This window comes from Furipterus horrens, unplaced genomic scaffold (assembly GCF_987537825.1).
Source record: "Furipterus horrens unplaced genomic scaffold, mFurHor1.1.pri manual_scaffold_2, whole genome shotgun sequence".
Classification (NCBI taxonomy): Eukaryota; Metazoa; Chordata; class Mammalia; order Chiroptera; family Furipteridae; genus Furipterus; species Furipterus horrens.
The window spans coordinates 78,083,142-78,097,218 of NW_028327172.1; the positions used below are offsets into that span (position 1 = coordinate 78,083,142).

At 35.6% G+C, this 14,077-nt stretch overlaps 1 protein-coding gene across 1 annotated transcript in view; it reads left to right on the forward strand.

The window, feature by feature from the left end:
- Positions 1-14,077, forward strand: part of LOC150018872 (putative ATP-dependent RNA helicase DDX10) — a 324,877-nt gene that overhangs the window by 18,636 nt on the left and 292,164 nt on the right. Inside the window, exons 7-8 of the mRNA XM_090265897.1 lie at positions 5,946-6,072; positions 9,994-10,156. Of these exons, the coding sequence (XP_090122023.1) occupies positions 5,946-6,072; positions 9,994-10,156 (290 nt within the window). The remainder of the gene's footprint in view (positions 1-5,945; positions 6,073-9,993; positions 10,157-14,077) is intronic.

Genomic DNA, 14,077 nt, shown 5'->3' on the forward strand with positions numbered 1-14,077 from the left:
TAGTTTCTGAAAAAACTGAATCCAAAGACTGTTACATAAATGGTTTTCGAAATGCTGTTCTATCATTTGTAAAATGTGTGGCTTTCAGAAAGCATTTTGGAGTGCAGATATTTAAATGACCTAATTTATAAAACCGCAGGTTATATGATAATGACTACAGTGCTCTGTAATCTCATATTTTCCAGAAGCTCTATAAAAAGCAGATGCTGTTACAGATTTTGTCTAATGTCATTATTGAATTTTCCCTTTAGCAACTTAGCAATTTGGTTAACACACCATGAGAAATTATAGTCAGGAATATTTTAAGGCATAGAGCATTTACTCTCAAATTGTGAAGGATCAGAAAAATAAGTTAAAATTTAGATCTTTCTGAAGTTGTATATTAGAATATATTAAGAAAGTATACCAGTGTGTTTTCTTTATACACGTATTCTATGTGTGACAAAATGGTTCTTCTACATCTTTTTAAAGAGAAAATAGTTGTCTTTGGGCTGTAGTGATTTGCTATGTTTTATAGTGAATATAAGTTTAATTCTGTGGTGAATTATGAAACATTTAAAACTTGAGATGGATATTTTGAGCTTATATTAATTTGGATCACTGATCATTATGATGTGTTGCTCTTTATCTTTACTAATACTTTTTGCCTTTAAGTCTAGTTTGATGTTAGTCTTCCTTTAGCAACTTTCTTTTGGTTAGTGTTTGCTTGGTGAACCTTCTCCTTTTTCTTTCTACATCGTATATGCCCTTATTTTAGATTTGTCTTTGTAAGCAGCATATGGTTCTATTCTTATTTAATCTAGAGGCTTAATTTTGCTTACTGGAGGGTTGAATTTACTTACATTTAACTTCGTCTATTATTTAAGTCTCTTTACTTCTTTCCACTGTGCTTTTATTGTGAAGTATTTTAATTTCACTCATTTTAAGCTCCATAAGCCTTACTTTCTGTTTGAAATATCACTGTTTTTTGACTTATCCAAATACTTATTCTTTTCTGGTATTTTTTATTTCTTGTATTAGGCTCAGAGAATTTCTTTATAGTTCAGATTTACTAGTGAAAATTCTGTTCTAACGTTTCAGAAAATTATTTTTGAATGATATCTTGGTAGGTTTTTTTCTCTTCAGTTCAAGGATATCTTTCCATTGTACTCTGACTTCCTTTTTTGTTGTTGTTTTTTTGTTAAAGGCAGCTGGCAGTTCACTTGTTCCTTTGAGGTTAGTATGTGGTTTTTTTGATTTTCTTATATTTGGTTCTTAGCAAAACCATAACTGATGTCTTTGTGGCAGGAGATGTGGTAAGAACTTTGATCTGGGCTAGCCTGGCTTTTAGACTCTGGGACTATTCTGTTTCTGTTTTGCCTTTTGTCCTGGGATATAGCCCTGACTCAGAGGCCTAGCCCTTTTGGAGGTCTCATCTACCAGTTGGGAATTTACCAGAGCCCTTCACCTTGGCAGGATCTGCACTTCATGACACTGTGAGACTGCCAGAATCTCTGTTCAGCTTTGAGCTTCCCTGCTGTCACTTTTTCATGTTTTTCACTCATTTTATCTTTTTTTGTGCTCAGTTTAGGAGTCGACATACTCTTGGGAAAATTGTATAAAGAATTTCACATTCCATTTTTCATAGTTCTTTCTCTAGGATCTTGAACTGACATGTTTAGGCCAAAGGCTGCAACTTTATCATCTGTCTTGTGAATCAGCAGATGCTTTGTGGGAAAAGTGGAGGTGAATATGGGGTTTGCACCAGGGCATCTCCATGTTCTCCTTCAAGATCTTCTAGCCACCTTGGTTATGCTCTGATGCCTACAGTTTATTTATTTATTAATTATTATTTTTTACTTAGGATATTTTATTTTATATTATTCTGTTAACAATTGTCCCAGTTTTTCCCCCTTTGCCTTCCTGTGCCCTGCCCACCCCGTACTCCCACAGTCAGTCCCCACCCAGTTGTCCATGTCCATGAGTCATTTATACCTGTTCTTTGGCTAGTCCCTTCCCCTTCTTTCCATCATTACCCCTCTCCTCCCACTCTTCTGGTAGCTGTCAGTCTGTTTCCATGCCTTTGGTTCTGATTTTGCTTGTTAGTTTATTTTTGTTCATTACGTTCCTCTTATAGGTGAGATCATATGGTATTTGTCTTTCACCAACTGACTTATTTCACTTAGCATAATATTCTTCAGTTCCATCCGTGCTGTTGCATATAGTAGGAGTTCCTTCTTTCTTTCTGCTGCACAGTATTCCATTGTGTAAATGTACCACAGTTTTTTGATTCACTCCTCTACTGATTGGCACTTAGGCTGTTTCCAGCACTTGGCCATTGTAAATAGTGCTGCTATGAACATAGGGGTGCATAAGTTCTTTTGAATTGGTATTTCAGGATTCTTAGGGTATATTCCCAGCAGTGGAAAAGGGGGCACGAGCATAAAATGGAGTAAAAATAGCCTCTTCAGTAAAGGACGTTGGGAGAATTGGACAGGGATATGCAAAAAAATGAAACTAGACCACCACCTTACACCGTACACCCGAATAAACTGAAGATGGATCAAAGACTTAAATGTAAGTTGTGATACCATAAAAGTCCTAGAGGAAAACATAGGCAGTAAAATTTCAGGTATCCCACATCGTAATATTTTTGCTGATATATTTCCCAGGGCCAGGGAAATAAAAGAAAAAAAATAAACAAATGGGACTACATCAAATTAAAAAGCTTCTGCATTGCTAAAGAAACTATCATCAAAATGAGAAGGGAACTGACTGTATGGGAGAACATATTTACCAATGATACATTGGACAAGGGTTTGATCACCAAAATATATAAAGAACTCGTACAACTCAATACCAGGAAGACAGATAATCCAATTAAAAAATGGGCAAAGGACCTGAACGAACACTTCTCCAAGGAGGACAGACGTGGTGGTGGTGGGGTGTCCATAAGCATATGAAAGAATGCTCAACATCACTAGCCATCAGAGAGATGCAAATTAAAGCCACAATGAGATACCACCTCACACTGGTCAGAATGGCCATCATCAACAAATCAACACACAACAAGTGCTGGCGAGGATGTGGAGAAACAGGAACCCTAGTGCATTGTTGGTGGGAATACAGACTGGTGCAGCCACTGTGGAAAACAGTATGGAATTTCTTCAAAAAATAAAAATGGAATTGCCTTTAGTTTTGTATTTAATCCAGCTTTTATAGTTAGTGCTCTAGGCCAAAGGATTAATCTGATACAAACAGCCCCTCTATGAAAGGAATGATAGCTTTGCAACCTTATAATTTTAGCAGTCCTAATTCATTATTTCATTAAGATTTACAAAATTGTAGTATTCTGATTCTGTTATTTATTTATTTTTTACTGAGGTACTTTTAAATCAAAAATCTTTTTCATACCAACTGCTAGATTCTCTGAGGTACAGCTCTTACATGAAGGTTAGAATACCATAATATATGCTTCATTCTCTTAACAATTTTTAGACTAAAGAGTTTCTTCCCTCACATTGTCCAAAGGTGAGCAGTTTTTAAAAAAATTAAAATGAACTGATAGTCTTAATGACACTTATGATAAATTATTTACTGATGTTAACTCATGCATTTAAACATACTATATTGTTTGTCCTTCACTAGAAACTATTACTATGTTTTTAGTATTCAAATTGTCTTGCATCATCCCAAACTTGGTTAATGGGAAGTTCTTTAAGTTGCAACTTGGATCCTTTAGTTACATCCCAGCCGTTCTGGCTTCCTTGCTTTCTGGGCTTCTAGGTTTATTTTATGTTTCCATTCCATTATAAATTTCCTTTGGCAGGATATTGTGTTTAGAGACCATAGTCTAGATGCTAGTGAGATGGTAATTGTGTTCAGGCTTTTCAGAGGACAGTCTTTTTTTTAAGCGAAAACACTTCTTTTTTTTACAAATCAAATTTAAGATTACAGCCTTTTACTCAGACTCTTTGATTCTCACAAGTCAGGGACACCCCTCTAACCCCTCCCCCCAAAAAACAAATAACAGAATTATCTTCTGGAGGAGGATGGACCCCTTGTAGTGCAGGCTTCCCCTCCTAGGTGAGCATTCTAGGAGCCCATCTGTATCATTGTACCAGTTGGTGTTGTGAGAGATTACCTTCAGCTTCAGTGAATTTTTTTGAAGATTCTTTTAATACATTTGCCCATTTCATGATGAGTGATTTATGAGCACACCTACCTGCACCTCGCTGAGTGTTCAGCAGTTTTTGACCAAAACAGCATGACCTCTGTGCCCCACCCTGCCTATTCACCTGATCTTGCTCTGAGTGACTGTTTTTGTTTCCCTGGATGAAAAAAGTTCTCAAAGGGAAACGTTTTGCCAGTGTGGAAGAGGTGAAACAAAAAATGGCAGAAGTACTAAAAGGCATCAAAATCGACGAGTTCAATGACTGTTTTGAGCAGTGGAAAAAGTGTCTTGATAGGTATATTGCATCCAATGGAGAGTACTTTGAAGGTGACTGAAGTTTAAACACGTAAGAATAAATACACATTTTTTAATAAATAAATTGTTTTGTTTTTGTTTTTGTATTTTTTTCTTATGCCAAACATCTTCATTCCTAATGTCTTTTACTTATTTGTTCCATTTATTTCAGGATACTACCAATAATATTGCTAATAAAATGATTACTTAAGAACATTTAAGATTCCTTTGCATTTCTTTGTTTTCCTTAAATATTCCAATAAGAATGTAACAATCCAGATTCTTTTGTCATTAAGCTATCAACCTGATACATCTTTAGTCCTTTTATTTGTAATTCAATTTAATTAATCCAGTTCTGTATATTCCCGTATGGATAACCTATTTTTACTCTTTGGTTTGTCTCCCTCTTATTTAAAGTATAAGCAGACCCACATGGATGCCTGTGTGCATGAATGTGTATGTGTGTATTTTGTATATCCCAGCCCAGATAAATGGTACCAAATTCTATGTACTATTCTGCTTTTAACAGTCTATCCTAGAGGTTACTTTACAGCAATATATGGATAGATTCTTCATTCCTTTTGTCCAGCTGCATGATACTTGTGTACATGTATAGTAGTTTATTCCACAAGTTTCCTACTGATGGATATATGGATTGATTTTTATTTTTTTCTTTATTTTTTGCTCTTTAAACAATGCTATATCTTTTTGTGTATTTATCAATATTTCTTTGGAACAGAATCCAAAAAACAGGCTTATTAGTTCAAATAGTAAATGTATGTCTATGTCTTTTCAACATTTTATTATGAGAAATTTCAAACATTTAACACAACTGAAAGAATTTTTCAGCGAACACCTTATACCTAACCTGCTACCTATGTGCCACCTAATGGTAGTAGCATTCATTTACCATCCATTTATCTAATCCGTCTATAAACTGTACATCCACTTATCTTATTTTTGATGCTTCTCAATGTGAATTGAAGCCATCTGTACTCTTCCCCTAAGTATTTCAATGCACTTATCACTAACTGGAACTCAATGTGTACAGAGATTTTCTATCTTGATGTAATTTTTACATACAATGAAATAACAAATAAGAGGACATTTGCTGAGTTTTGATAAATATGTATATATATGGAACCCAAGCCTCTGTTGAGATGTGGGAGATTATCATCAGCTCAGCAAGTTCCCTCGTGTCCCTTCAGTTCATCCTTGATCCTACCTTTTCAGAGACAACCACAGTTTGTGTGTGTATTTTTGATATATAATCTTTAAGGGACTTTGAATCTGTTTTAGTCATGTGTTGAATTTATTTCCTAAAGAACAATAGAGAAGTTAAGTTCTCTTTTGGAGAGAGAGAGGGGGAGGAGAGAGAGGGAGGGAGAGAGAGGGAGAGAGATTTGAGGGGTATGCAACTGTTATCATTTATGGTCTAGATTTCGAAGTTACCAACATGGCAGATTTTTAATGTTTTTCCTCCTTTTATTTCCGTAAGCACCCCTGCTACTTTGGAACAGAACTACATAGTTTGTGAGCTGCAGCAAAAAATAAGTGTACTATATTCCTTTTTGAGAAGCCACCTGAAGAAGAAAAGTATTGTATTTTTCTCCAGTTGTAAAGAGGTACTGAGTGTTTTTATTTCTTAAGATATTCATGTTGAACCACCCTTTTAAAATACTAACTTTCAGTTAGAGACTTAGCAATTCCTTTTCTATTCTAGTAAATACAGTGCTAGATGTGGTGAGGGGTCTGTAGATAGAGAATCCTGTGTCTTTGTGGATGAAACTATAAGCTGCATGAAGAATGTAACTATCTTTTTTACTTCTGTATTGGTAGTAGTGCCTAGCACAATGCTTATTAGAACATAATAGCCCTGCAATACTGGTAGAATGAACACTGGAATGACTAGACTAACCAGAGGTCTTCATAATCTGAGACTTACCTACCTTCCATGAATATTGAACTGAATATGCCATTTATTCTCATGCTTTCTTATCTTTGTTCATGCCAGTTTTTGGAATGCCATCCCTGTATACCTTCACCCCAATTCTTGGACAATATTTAATGTTGTTTAAGGTTAAGATCAAGTGTTATACCTGGAAGTCCTTCTTCTTTTCTTTTTTTTTTTAAAGATTTTATTTCAGAGGGGAAAGGAAGGAGAAAGGGAGAGAAACATCAGTTGGTTGCCTCTTGCACACCCCCAGCTGGGGACCTGGCCCGCAACTCAGGCATGTGCCGTAACCAGGACTAGTTTGCAGGCTGGTGCTCAATCCACTGAGCTGTACTGGATGGGGCTGGAAGTCATTTTTTGATACTCCCATTCTCCTTGTTAAAATCAGCTTCTTCCCCCTATCCTTCTGTAGTGTTTATATATTTATTTAGTTAATAAACATTTATTCAACACTACCCTTGTGCTACAAATAAGGGATTCAGTGACGTGAAATAAAACTAGCTTTCTTCCCTTTCATAGAAGAGACAGTGATTGATTTTTGTCACTTTTTCACATTCCCTAGTGATATAGTTGTTGGCATATGGTAGGTTGATTCTAGATTTATAACTTTTGAAATAGCTTAGCATGATAAATATGAGGATGAGTTTTCCTCCATCTTATGAAGAAGATAAGTAGTGGTCTCTCATTTTACCAGGTAAAGAATGACTTCTTATTTTTGTTTTAGGACATATTTTAGATTTTTAGAATTTTACATCTCCTAAACAAAGGATGTTTTTGGTATCTATATAAAAGGCAATAAGTTTGAGCTTATGTTTAAAGTTTCTACTCCATAACACTACTTTCCATTTTGTCACATTGGATGAAGTATCTACAACCAGTCCCTCTACATGTGCCCCAGATCTTTTCTCCTGCACATATCCTGCCCTGTGTTTCCATTGTCTCCCTGTTATTCTTGAATGTTGCCTATATTAAGAATAAAAAACCAGTCTCATGTCCCTTTCCAGTCACTTCCTCTTCTTTCTGCTTTTCTTCACAGCAAACTCTTCTAATGATTTTTCTTTACTAGCAATATCACTGCCTCGTCTCCTCTTCTCTCCTCAGCCCTCCAGAGTCAGCCCTTATTAAGAGATACAGCTTCCCAAAGTCAGTGGTCAGTCATTAGCCCTTATCTTATCTGACCGTTGGGAAGCATATTAAACAGTAGACCATTCTCTTCTCCTTGAAACATTTCTTTAGACCTCTGAGACTCCACACTAGTATGTTTTTCCTTGCCTCAGACTATTCTTTTTGCCTTCCTTGCCAGTCTCTTACCTGACCACTGCAGTTGGAAGTGCTTCAAATCTCTGTACTCTGCTCTTTTTCCATCTAGACTCTTTCTAGGTAATCTCTTCAGTTCCATGGCTATCAATGCTCTCTATATTCTAGCAGCTGCAAAATCCATATCTTAAACCGTGACCACTTTCCTGAGCCCCAGGTGTGTGTATCTACTTGATTACTAGGTATTTCCAATTGAAGGTCTAGAGAGCACCTCAACTTTTAACATAGGAAAAACAATTTTATATTTTCTTTCCCTGGTATCTGCTTCCTCATCTTGATTAATGACTGAATTTTTAATTCTTATCCATCTTTATTCATATTCAGTCTGTTGATAACTCTCCTTAGCTCTACCGCTTTTCACCACCCCTCGTGTGGCACTTTACTCTGAACCATGCGTAACTTTTTCTTACTCCTGGTGGGTCTCTGCATTCCTTTACTTTCTTTGCGATGGTCATTCCACATTATAGCAAGAGTGATCTTTGGAAAATGGAAACTGAATATGTCACTGCCTGCTGCAAACCTGCCAGTGACGTTTTCTATAAAATTTTGAGTTAAAATTTAAACTTCTGACTTAGGCTTTATTCTATAGACATCTTCCACCTCAGCCAGTTTTTTCAAGAGCAGGAATTCAAGGTCAGGCTTGATTTGAGAGATTCCAATTGCAGAAAGTTTTCATGGACTCAATTTGCACTTCTTCAATTTCCATATCTATTTTTCTGAGGTTGGTTTGCCTGTGGGGGCATTTGTGGTCTGCAGCTTCTTACTTCCCATCTTCTTTTCATGATAGTTCTTTTTAAAACTTTACAAAAGAAAGACGTGTGGCCATCTATCTGTAACTTTATTGGTTCATTGTCTCATGGTCAGACAACCTTTATGGCACCAGGATCGCTGCTCAGAAAGTGAATACTCTACTAACAAGGTAACAAGTCATATTGTATTCAAGGTGGTTTCCCATTCTTTACGTTCAATAAAATTTGAAGGGAGACTTAATGGAGTTATTAGTTGATAGAATATTACAAATAATTTTATCTGTTATGATTTTATAATTTTTTAAGAACTTATTGAGTTAATTGGGGTGACATTGGTTAATAAAATTATATAGGTTTCAGGTGTACAATTCTATAGTACATTATCTGTATATTGTATTGTGTATTTACCACTCCAAGTTAAATCTCCTTCCTGATTTTGAAGTACTATGAACTTTAAAGTTCATTCCCGTCCATTTCCTATGTTTCTGTGAAGAGATATTCTTAATACCTACATTAGAAAGAGAAAATAGGTATAAAAAGATGCTGTACTTAGTCTCAGTCTAGCAATCCATAGTAATCATTTATGAATACATAAAGACAAATAGTTAAAACTATTAACAATCAGGCCCATTTAGATTCATAAGTTGAGATGACATAGCACCCATTATTGTATAACTTCCAGATCTTACAACTATAAAATTATTTTTTATGTCTTAACAGATTAAAAAAAAAATCAAATTCTAGCATTTCTTGCTTTGCTCAGCTCTATACTAATAATAATTGTAGTAATAGTTTAATCCAAGAAAAAAATTTTAATGCAGCTTATGGCCACAGGAAATTTTAAAATGTTAAAACTGATATACATAGTTTTGTTGTATTACAGAAAATCATGAATTTTGATAAAGTATTCAAAAAACTTTAAAGCATACAATTATAAAGATAAAATTCTGTGGGGTCCAGAAATAAGAGTTCAAGGAGGAGAAGAAATGATGTAAAAATGTTTACTGTTAAAGAGGAGTTTCTTCACATTGTTTTAACTTTAAAAAAAAAGTCTTAGTTTTTTTAGAACAGTTTTAGGCTTGCAACAAAATTGAGGGGCCCTCTCTAACTATGCATAGTATCCTCATTATTTTTACATATTTAAAAAATAATTTTTAGTGGCTATCAAATTCCTCTGCTATTTAGAATCTTTTGGGTACATATAAGAAGTTTTAAGTATTTATTTTAAAATACCGATAGCTAATACACCAAATAGTACATTTTTTGCAACCAGTTACATTTGGAAAAATATCAGATATAAACTTAAAAATGTAAGGGGGGGCATATTTCTTTTCAGAATCGTTTTAGGAAATAATGTGAGCAAACATGCTTTTAACACCATAACTCTACGATGTATTTCTTTCTCTGCTCTGTATATCTTTAATTAGTGAAACTTGTGTTCCTAATATATTTACACTGTTCATCTTGTAGCTTACTTTGCTACTGCTACTCAGAAGCATTAAATTCATTTTCCTGTTAATGCCTAGGTTCAATATTTGTATCGAGTGTTCTGCCGGCTACGTCCTGGAATTTCTATCCTTGCTCTGCATGGTCGACAGCAGCAGATGAGAAGAATGGAAGTCTATAATGAATTTGTTCGCAAGAGAGCTGCAGTACTTTTTGCTACTGATATTGCAGCCAGGGGGCTGGGTAAGAAAGCTTACGAGAAAATATTCTGTGATCATGGGAAATGTAATTTGATCATAAATAGGTAGATTTTGGGAATTCAGACAGTTCAACTCAAATAATTGGGCTTTCTTATAAGAAAAAAAAACAAGTGATTTGGTAGCTGAGATGATTAACATTAAGGATACATCAGTGGATAGGTGAACTTCTAGCCAAGATGGAGGCATAGGAAGACACCCTCTGCCTCCTTGCACAACACTAAGAAGGATTACATCTACCTCAAACATAAAACAACCAGAACTACCAGAAAATCGAACTGCATGGAGGTTCAACAAACAAAGATGTAAAGAAGTAATAGTCATCCAGTCAGGTACGAGGGGCAGGGCTGGGGAGCTGAGGGGAGAGGACACAGTGTGGTGGTAGCAGCAAGGCAGTGGCTATGGCTGGCTGGCTGACCGAGCAGTTGCACATTATAAATGCTGGGAGGGACACATGGGGAGTGACGCCAGTCCCAGGCTAGACCGCACAGCTCGTGGTTCCAGTGCTGGGAAAATAACGCCTCATAGCTTCAGACTGTGAAAACCGGTGGGGGTTGGGGCAATGGAAGAAACTGCTTGTCTCTCAGGAGAGTCTGCTTAGAGGGCCCCCATGGTCCTAGAATGTCTGGGAACTATCACCAGAGCAATAGCTAGAGGGGCACCAGTTGCATATGGGAAGCAGGAGAAGTGACTGGAAAAGGGGTGAGTGCTGAGGAAGAGGCGTTGTTTCCTCTTAGACCCCTCTTCCACATACAAGGTGGTAAAATGTGTTGCCCAGCACTGATGAAGACCGAAGGATCCACCCCTTACAATGTAACAGGTGTGACAACTCTACCTAAGACACGGAAGTAAGCTATAGGGAGGCTGTCAAGTTGAGGAGACAGAGACTGTGGCCCAAAAGAGGGAGCAGATCAAAGCTCCAGAGGGAGAACTAAGCCAGGAGGATATAGTCAACCTAACAGATGCAGCATTCAAAATTCCAGTGATAATAATACTCAGAGAAATGATTGAGTACAGCAAATGCATAAGGGAAGAAGTGAAGGCTATACTAAATGAAATGAAAAATAATTCACATACAACCAACAGTGAGGGGAAGGAAGCCAGGGGTTCAAATCAATGATTTGGAACATAAGGAAGAAATATACAGTCATCCAGTGCAGAATGAGGAAATAAGAATTCGAAAAAATGAGGAGAGGCTTAGGAACCTCTGAGACAACTTTAAATGTACCAACATCTGAGTCATAGGGGTGCCAGAAGAAGAGGAAGAGCAAGAAATTGAAAACTTAGTTGAAAAAATGATGAAGGAAAACTTCCCTAATTTGGGGAAGGAAATAGACATATAAGTCCCAGAAGCACAGAGAGTCCCAAACAAGCTAGACCCAAGGAGGACCACACCAAGACACATCATAATTAAAATACTAAAGGTTAAAGATAAAGAGAGAATCTTAAAAGCATCCAGGGAAGAGAGTTATCTACAAAGGAGTTCCCGTAATACTGTCAGCTGATTTCTCAAAAGAAACTTTGGAGGCAAGAGGGGAGTGGCAAGGAGTATTCAATGTGATGAAAAGCAAGGACCTGCAACCAAGATTACTCTATCCAGCAAAGCTATCATTTAGAATGGAAGGGCAGATAAAGTGCTTCTCAGGGTGAAGCTAAAGGAGTTCATCATTACTAAGCCCTTATTATATGAAATGTTAAAGGGACTTATTTAAGAAAAAGAAGATCAAAACTATGAACGGTAAAATGACAACAAACTCACAACCATCAACAAGTAAATCTGAAAAACAAAAACTAAGCAAACAGCCAGAATAGGAACAGAACCATAGATAATGGAGATCATATAATGATAATGGAGGATTATCAGTGGGGAGAGGGAAGAGAGAGAACAGGGGAAAGGTACAGAGATCAAGAAGCATAACTGGTAGGTACAAAATAGATTGGGAGACCTTAAGAATAGTAAAGTAAATGGAGAAGCCAGAGAACTTACATGCATGACCCATGGACATAAACTAAGGTCGGGAAGGATTACTGGAGGGAAGGGAGGTACCAGGCAGAGGGGGGCAAAGTGGAAAAAATGGAAACAACTGTAATAGCATAATCAATAAAATATACTTAAAAAAAAGAACAAAAGGATACATCAGTGTATATTTTTGTAGTATTTCCATCTTGTGCTCTTATTATTTCATGATAATAAGTATTATCATAGAATCATGAGGTGCCAACAAAAAAGAAAACCAAGAGTTAAAAGATATGAAAAAAAGTGTTTCTTTGTAACCGGAAACTTAGTATTACAACTTACGAAAAATTGATGAAAGTCAACCTTTTCACCAAGCATTCTAGTTTTTATTTTAAAATCATAATTAATGTATTTAAACTTTCGAGAAACCACTGTGATAATATACAACTGGTGGCTTTGTGGGGGTTGAGTGAGGTATGGAAGTAATTATAGGAAAACTGGAGATAAGAATAAATGAGATGAAAATAAATAGGTGGTAATTAGAGTTCTTCAATCACTTTATTTTACTGTGTTAATTATGACAAATTTTAAACACACAGAGAAGTCTAATGTACTGTAATATACTACACACTTTCAGTAACTATCTTTTTCATGATTCCTCTTTTCCTTCTTATTCCTCTTGGAATATTTTAGTATTTTAAAGCATATCTCATGATACCACATTAGTTTATTCCCATGTAACTGGAGGTGGTAGATAAGTATGCATGTTTTTAAGCTCTCTAGACTATATTGTTATATCATGACTTGGTAGAATCAACATTTTGCATTTACATTGTTTTGACTGTGTTATTGTTGCTAAGGGAAGTAGTATTCTATGATTGTTTCCTCTTTTGTACTTTCTTTTGTTTTTTTCTTTGAATTAAGAATTAATATTTGCTTTGTTTTGTTTTCTAGTTCTAATGGTTCTCAAGTATCCCAGTAGATGAACTGTCTTAACAGTTCAAAAACAGTCTGATTCTTTTTCTCTTAAGACTTTTTCTTCTGGGAGTCTCTGTCTCCAGCTCCAGTCTAGACTGGTTGCTCCATAAGCCTGATGTACATTTGTTATCCTGGGACTCCTTTTTCCAGATCTTTCCTGAATTATTCTTTAAAAAAAAAAATTCTTTAATAACTTCTTAAGAAAGATTACATGGGAGGTAAATTTTTTGTTATTGCATATCTGTGTCTTATTCTTGAATGATGATTGGGATGGGACTAGAATTCTAGGTTGAAATAGTTTTATATTATAGTTTTTGCAGATATCTTGGAATATTGTTTACTCTCTACTATCTTGATACTATGGTGATTATCAGTCAGACCCACAACTAAAGTTATTTAATGTGTTAGTAAACAAGCATATATATAACTATCAAAATTTTAATAAAAAATGTTTATATTTCATTATAATTTTCCTTTTGTAGTCCTATATGTTTTACTTCATAAGGGTTCAGTCTTGATCTCTGTGGCTTAACTCAGTTGGTTGGGCATCATTCCGCAAAGTGAAAGGTTGCCAATTTGATTCCTGATCCAAGGGTATGTGCCTGGGTTGCAGGTCTGGTCCCTAATTGGGGCGTATGCAAGAAGCAACCAGTTGATGTTTCTCTCCTTCCCTTCTCTCTCTCTAAAAATAAATAAATAAAATTTAAAAAAATGAAAGAAAAGGTTCATAGGCTTCAGCTATAGCACAAAAAGGTCAAGAGCATTTATTCTAGTTTATTTTAAAAAGTTTATATGAATGTATTCATAAGCAACATATAGTAATTTTTTGAGTGTTTAAGAAGTTTACATAGATAATATTATGCATTTGTCTATGATTTGCTTTTGAAGTCTTTCTACGTTGATGTATAAAGATCCAATATATTTTGTAGATTGTCATAGCATGAATTTATTTACTTTTAATTAATTTATTTT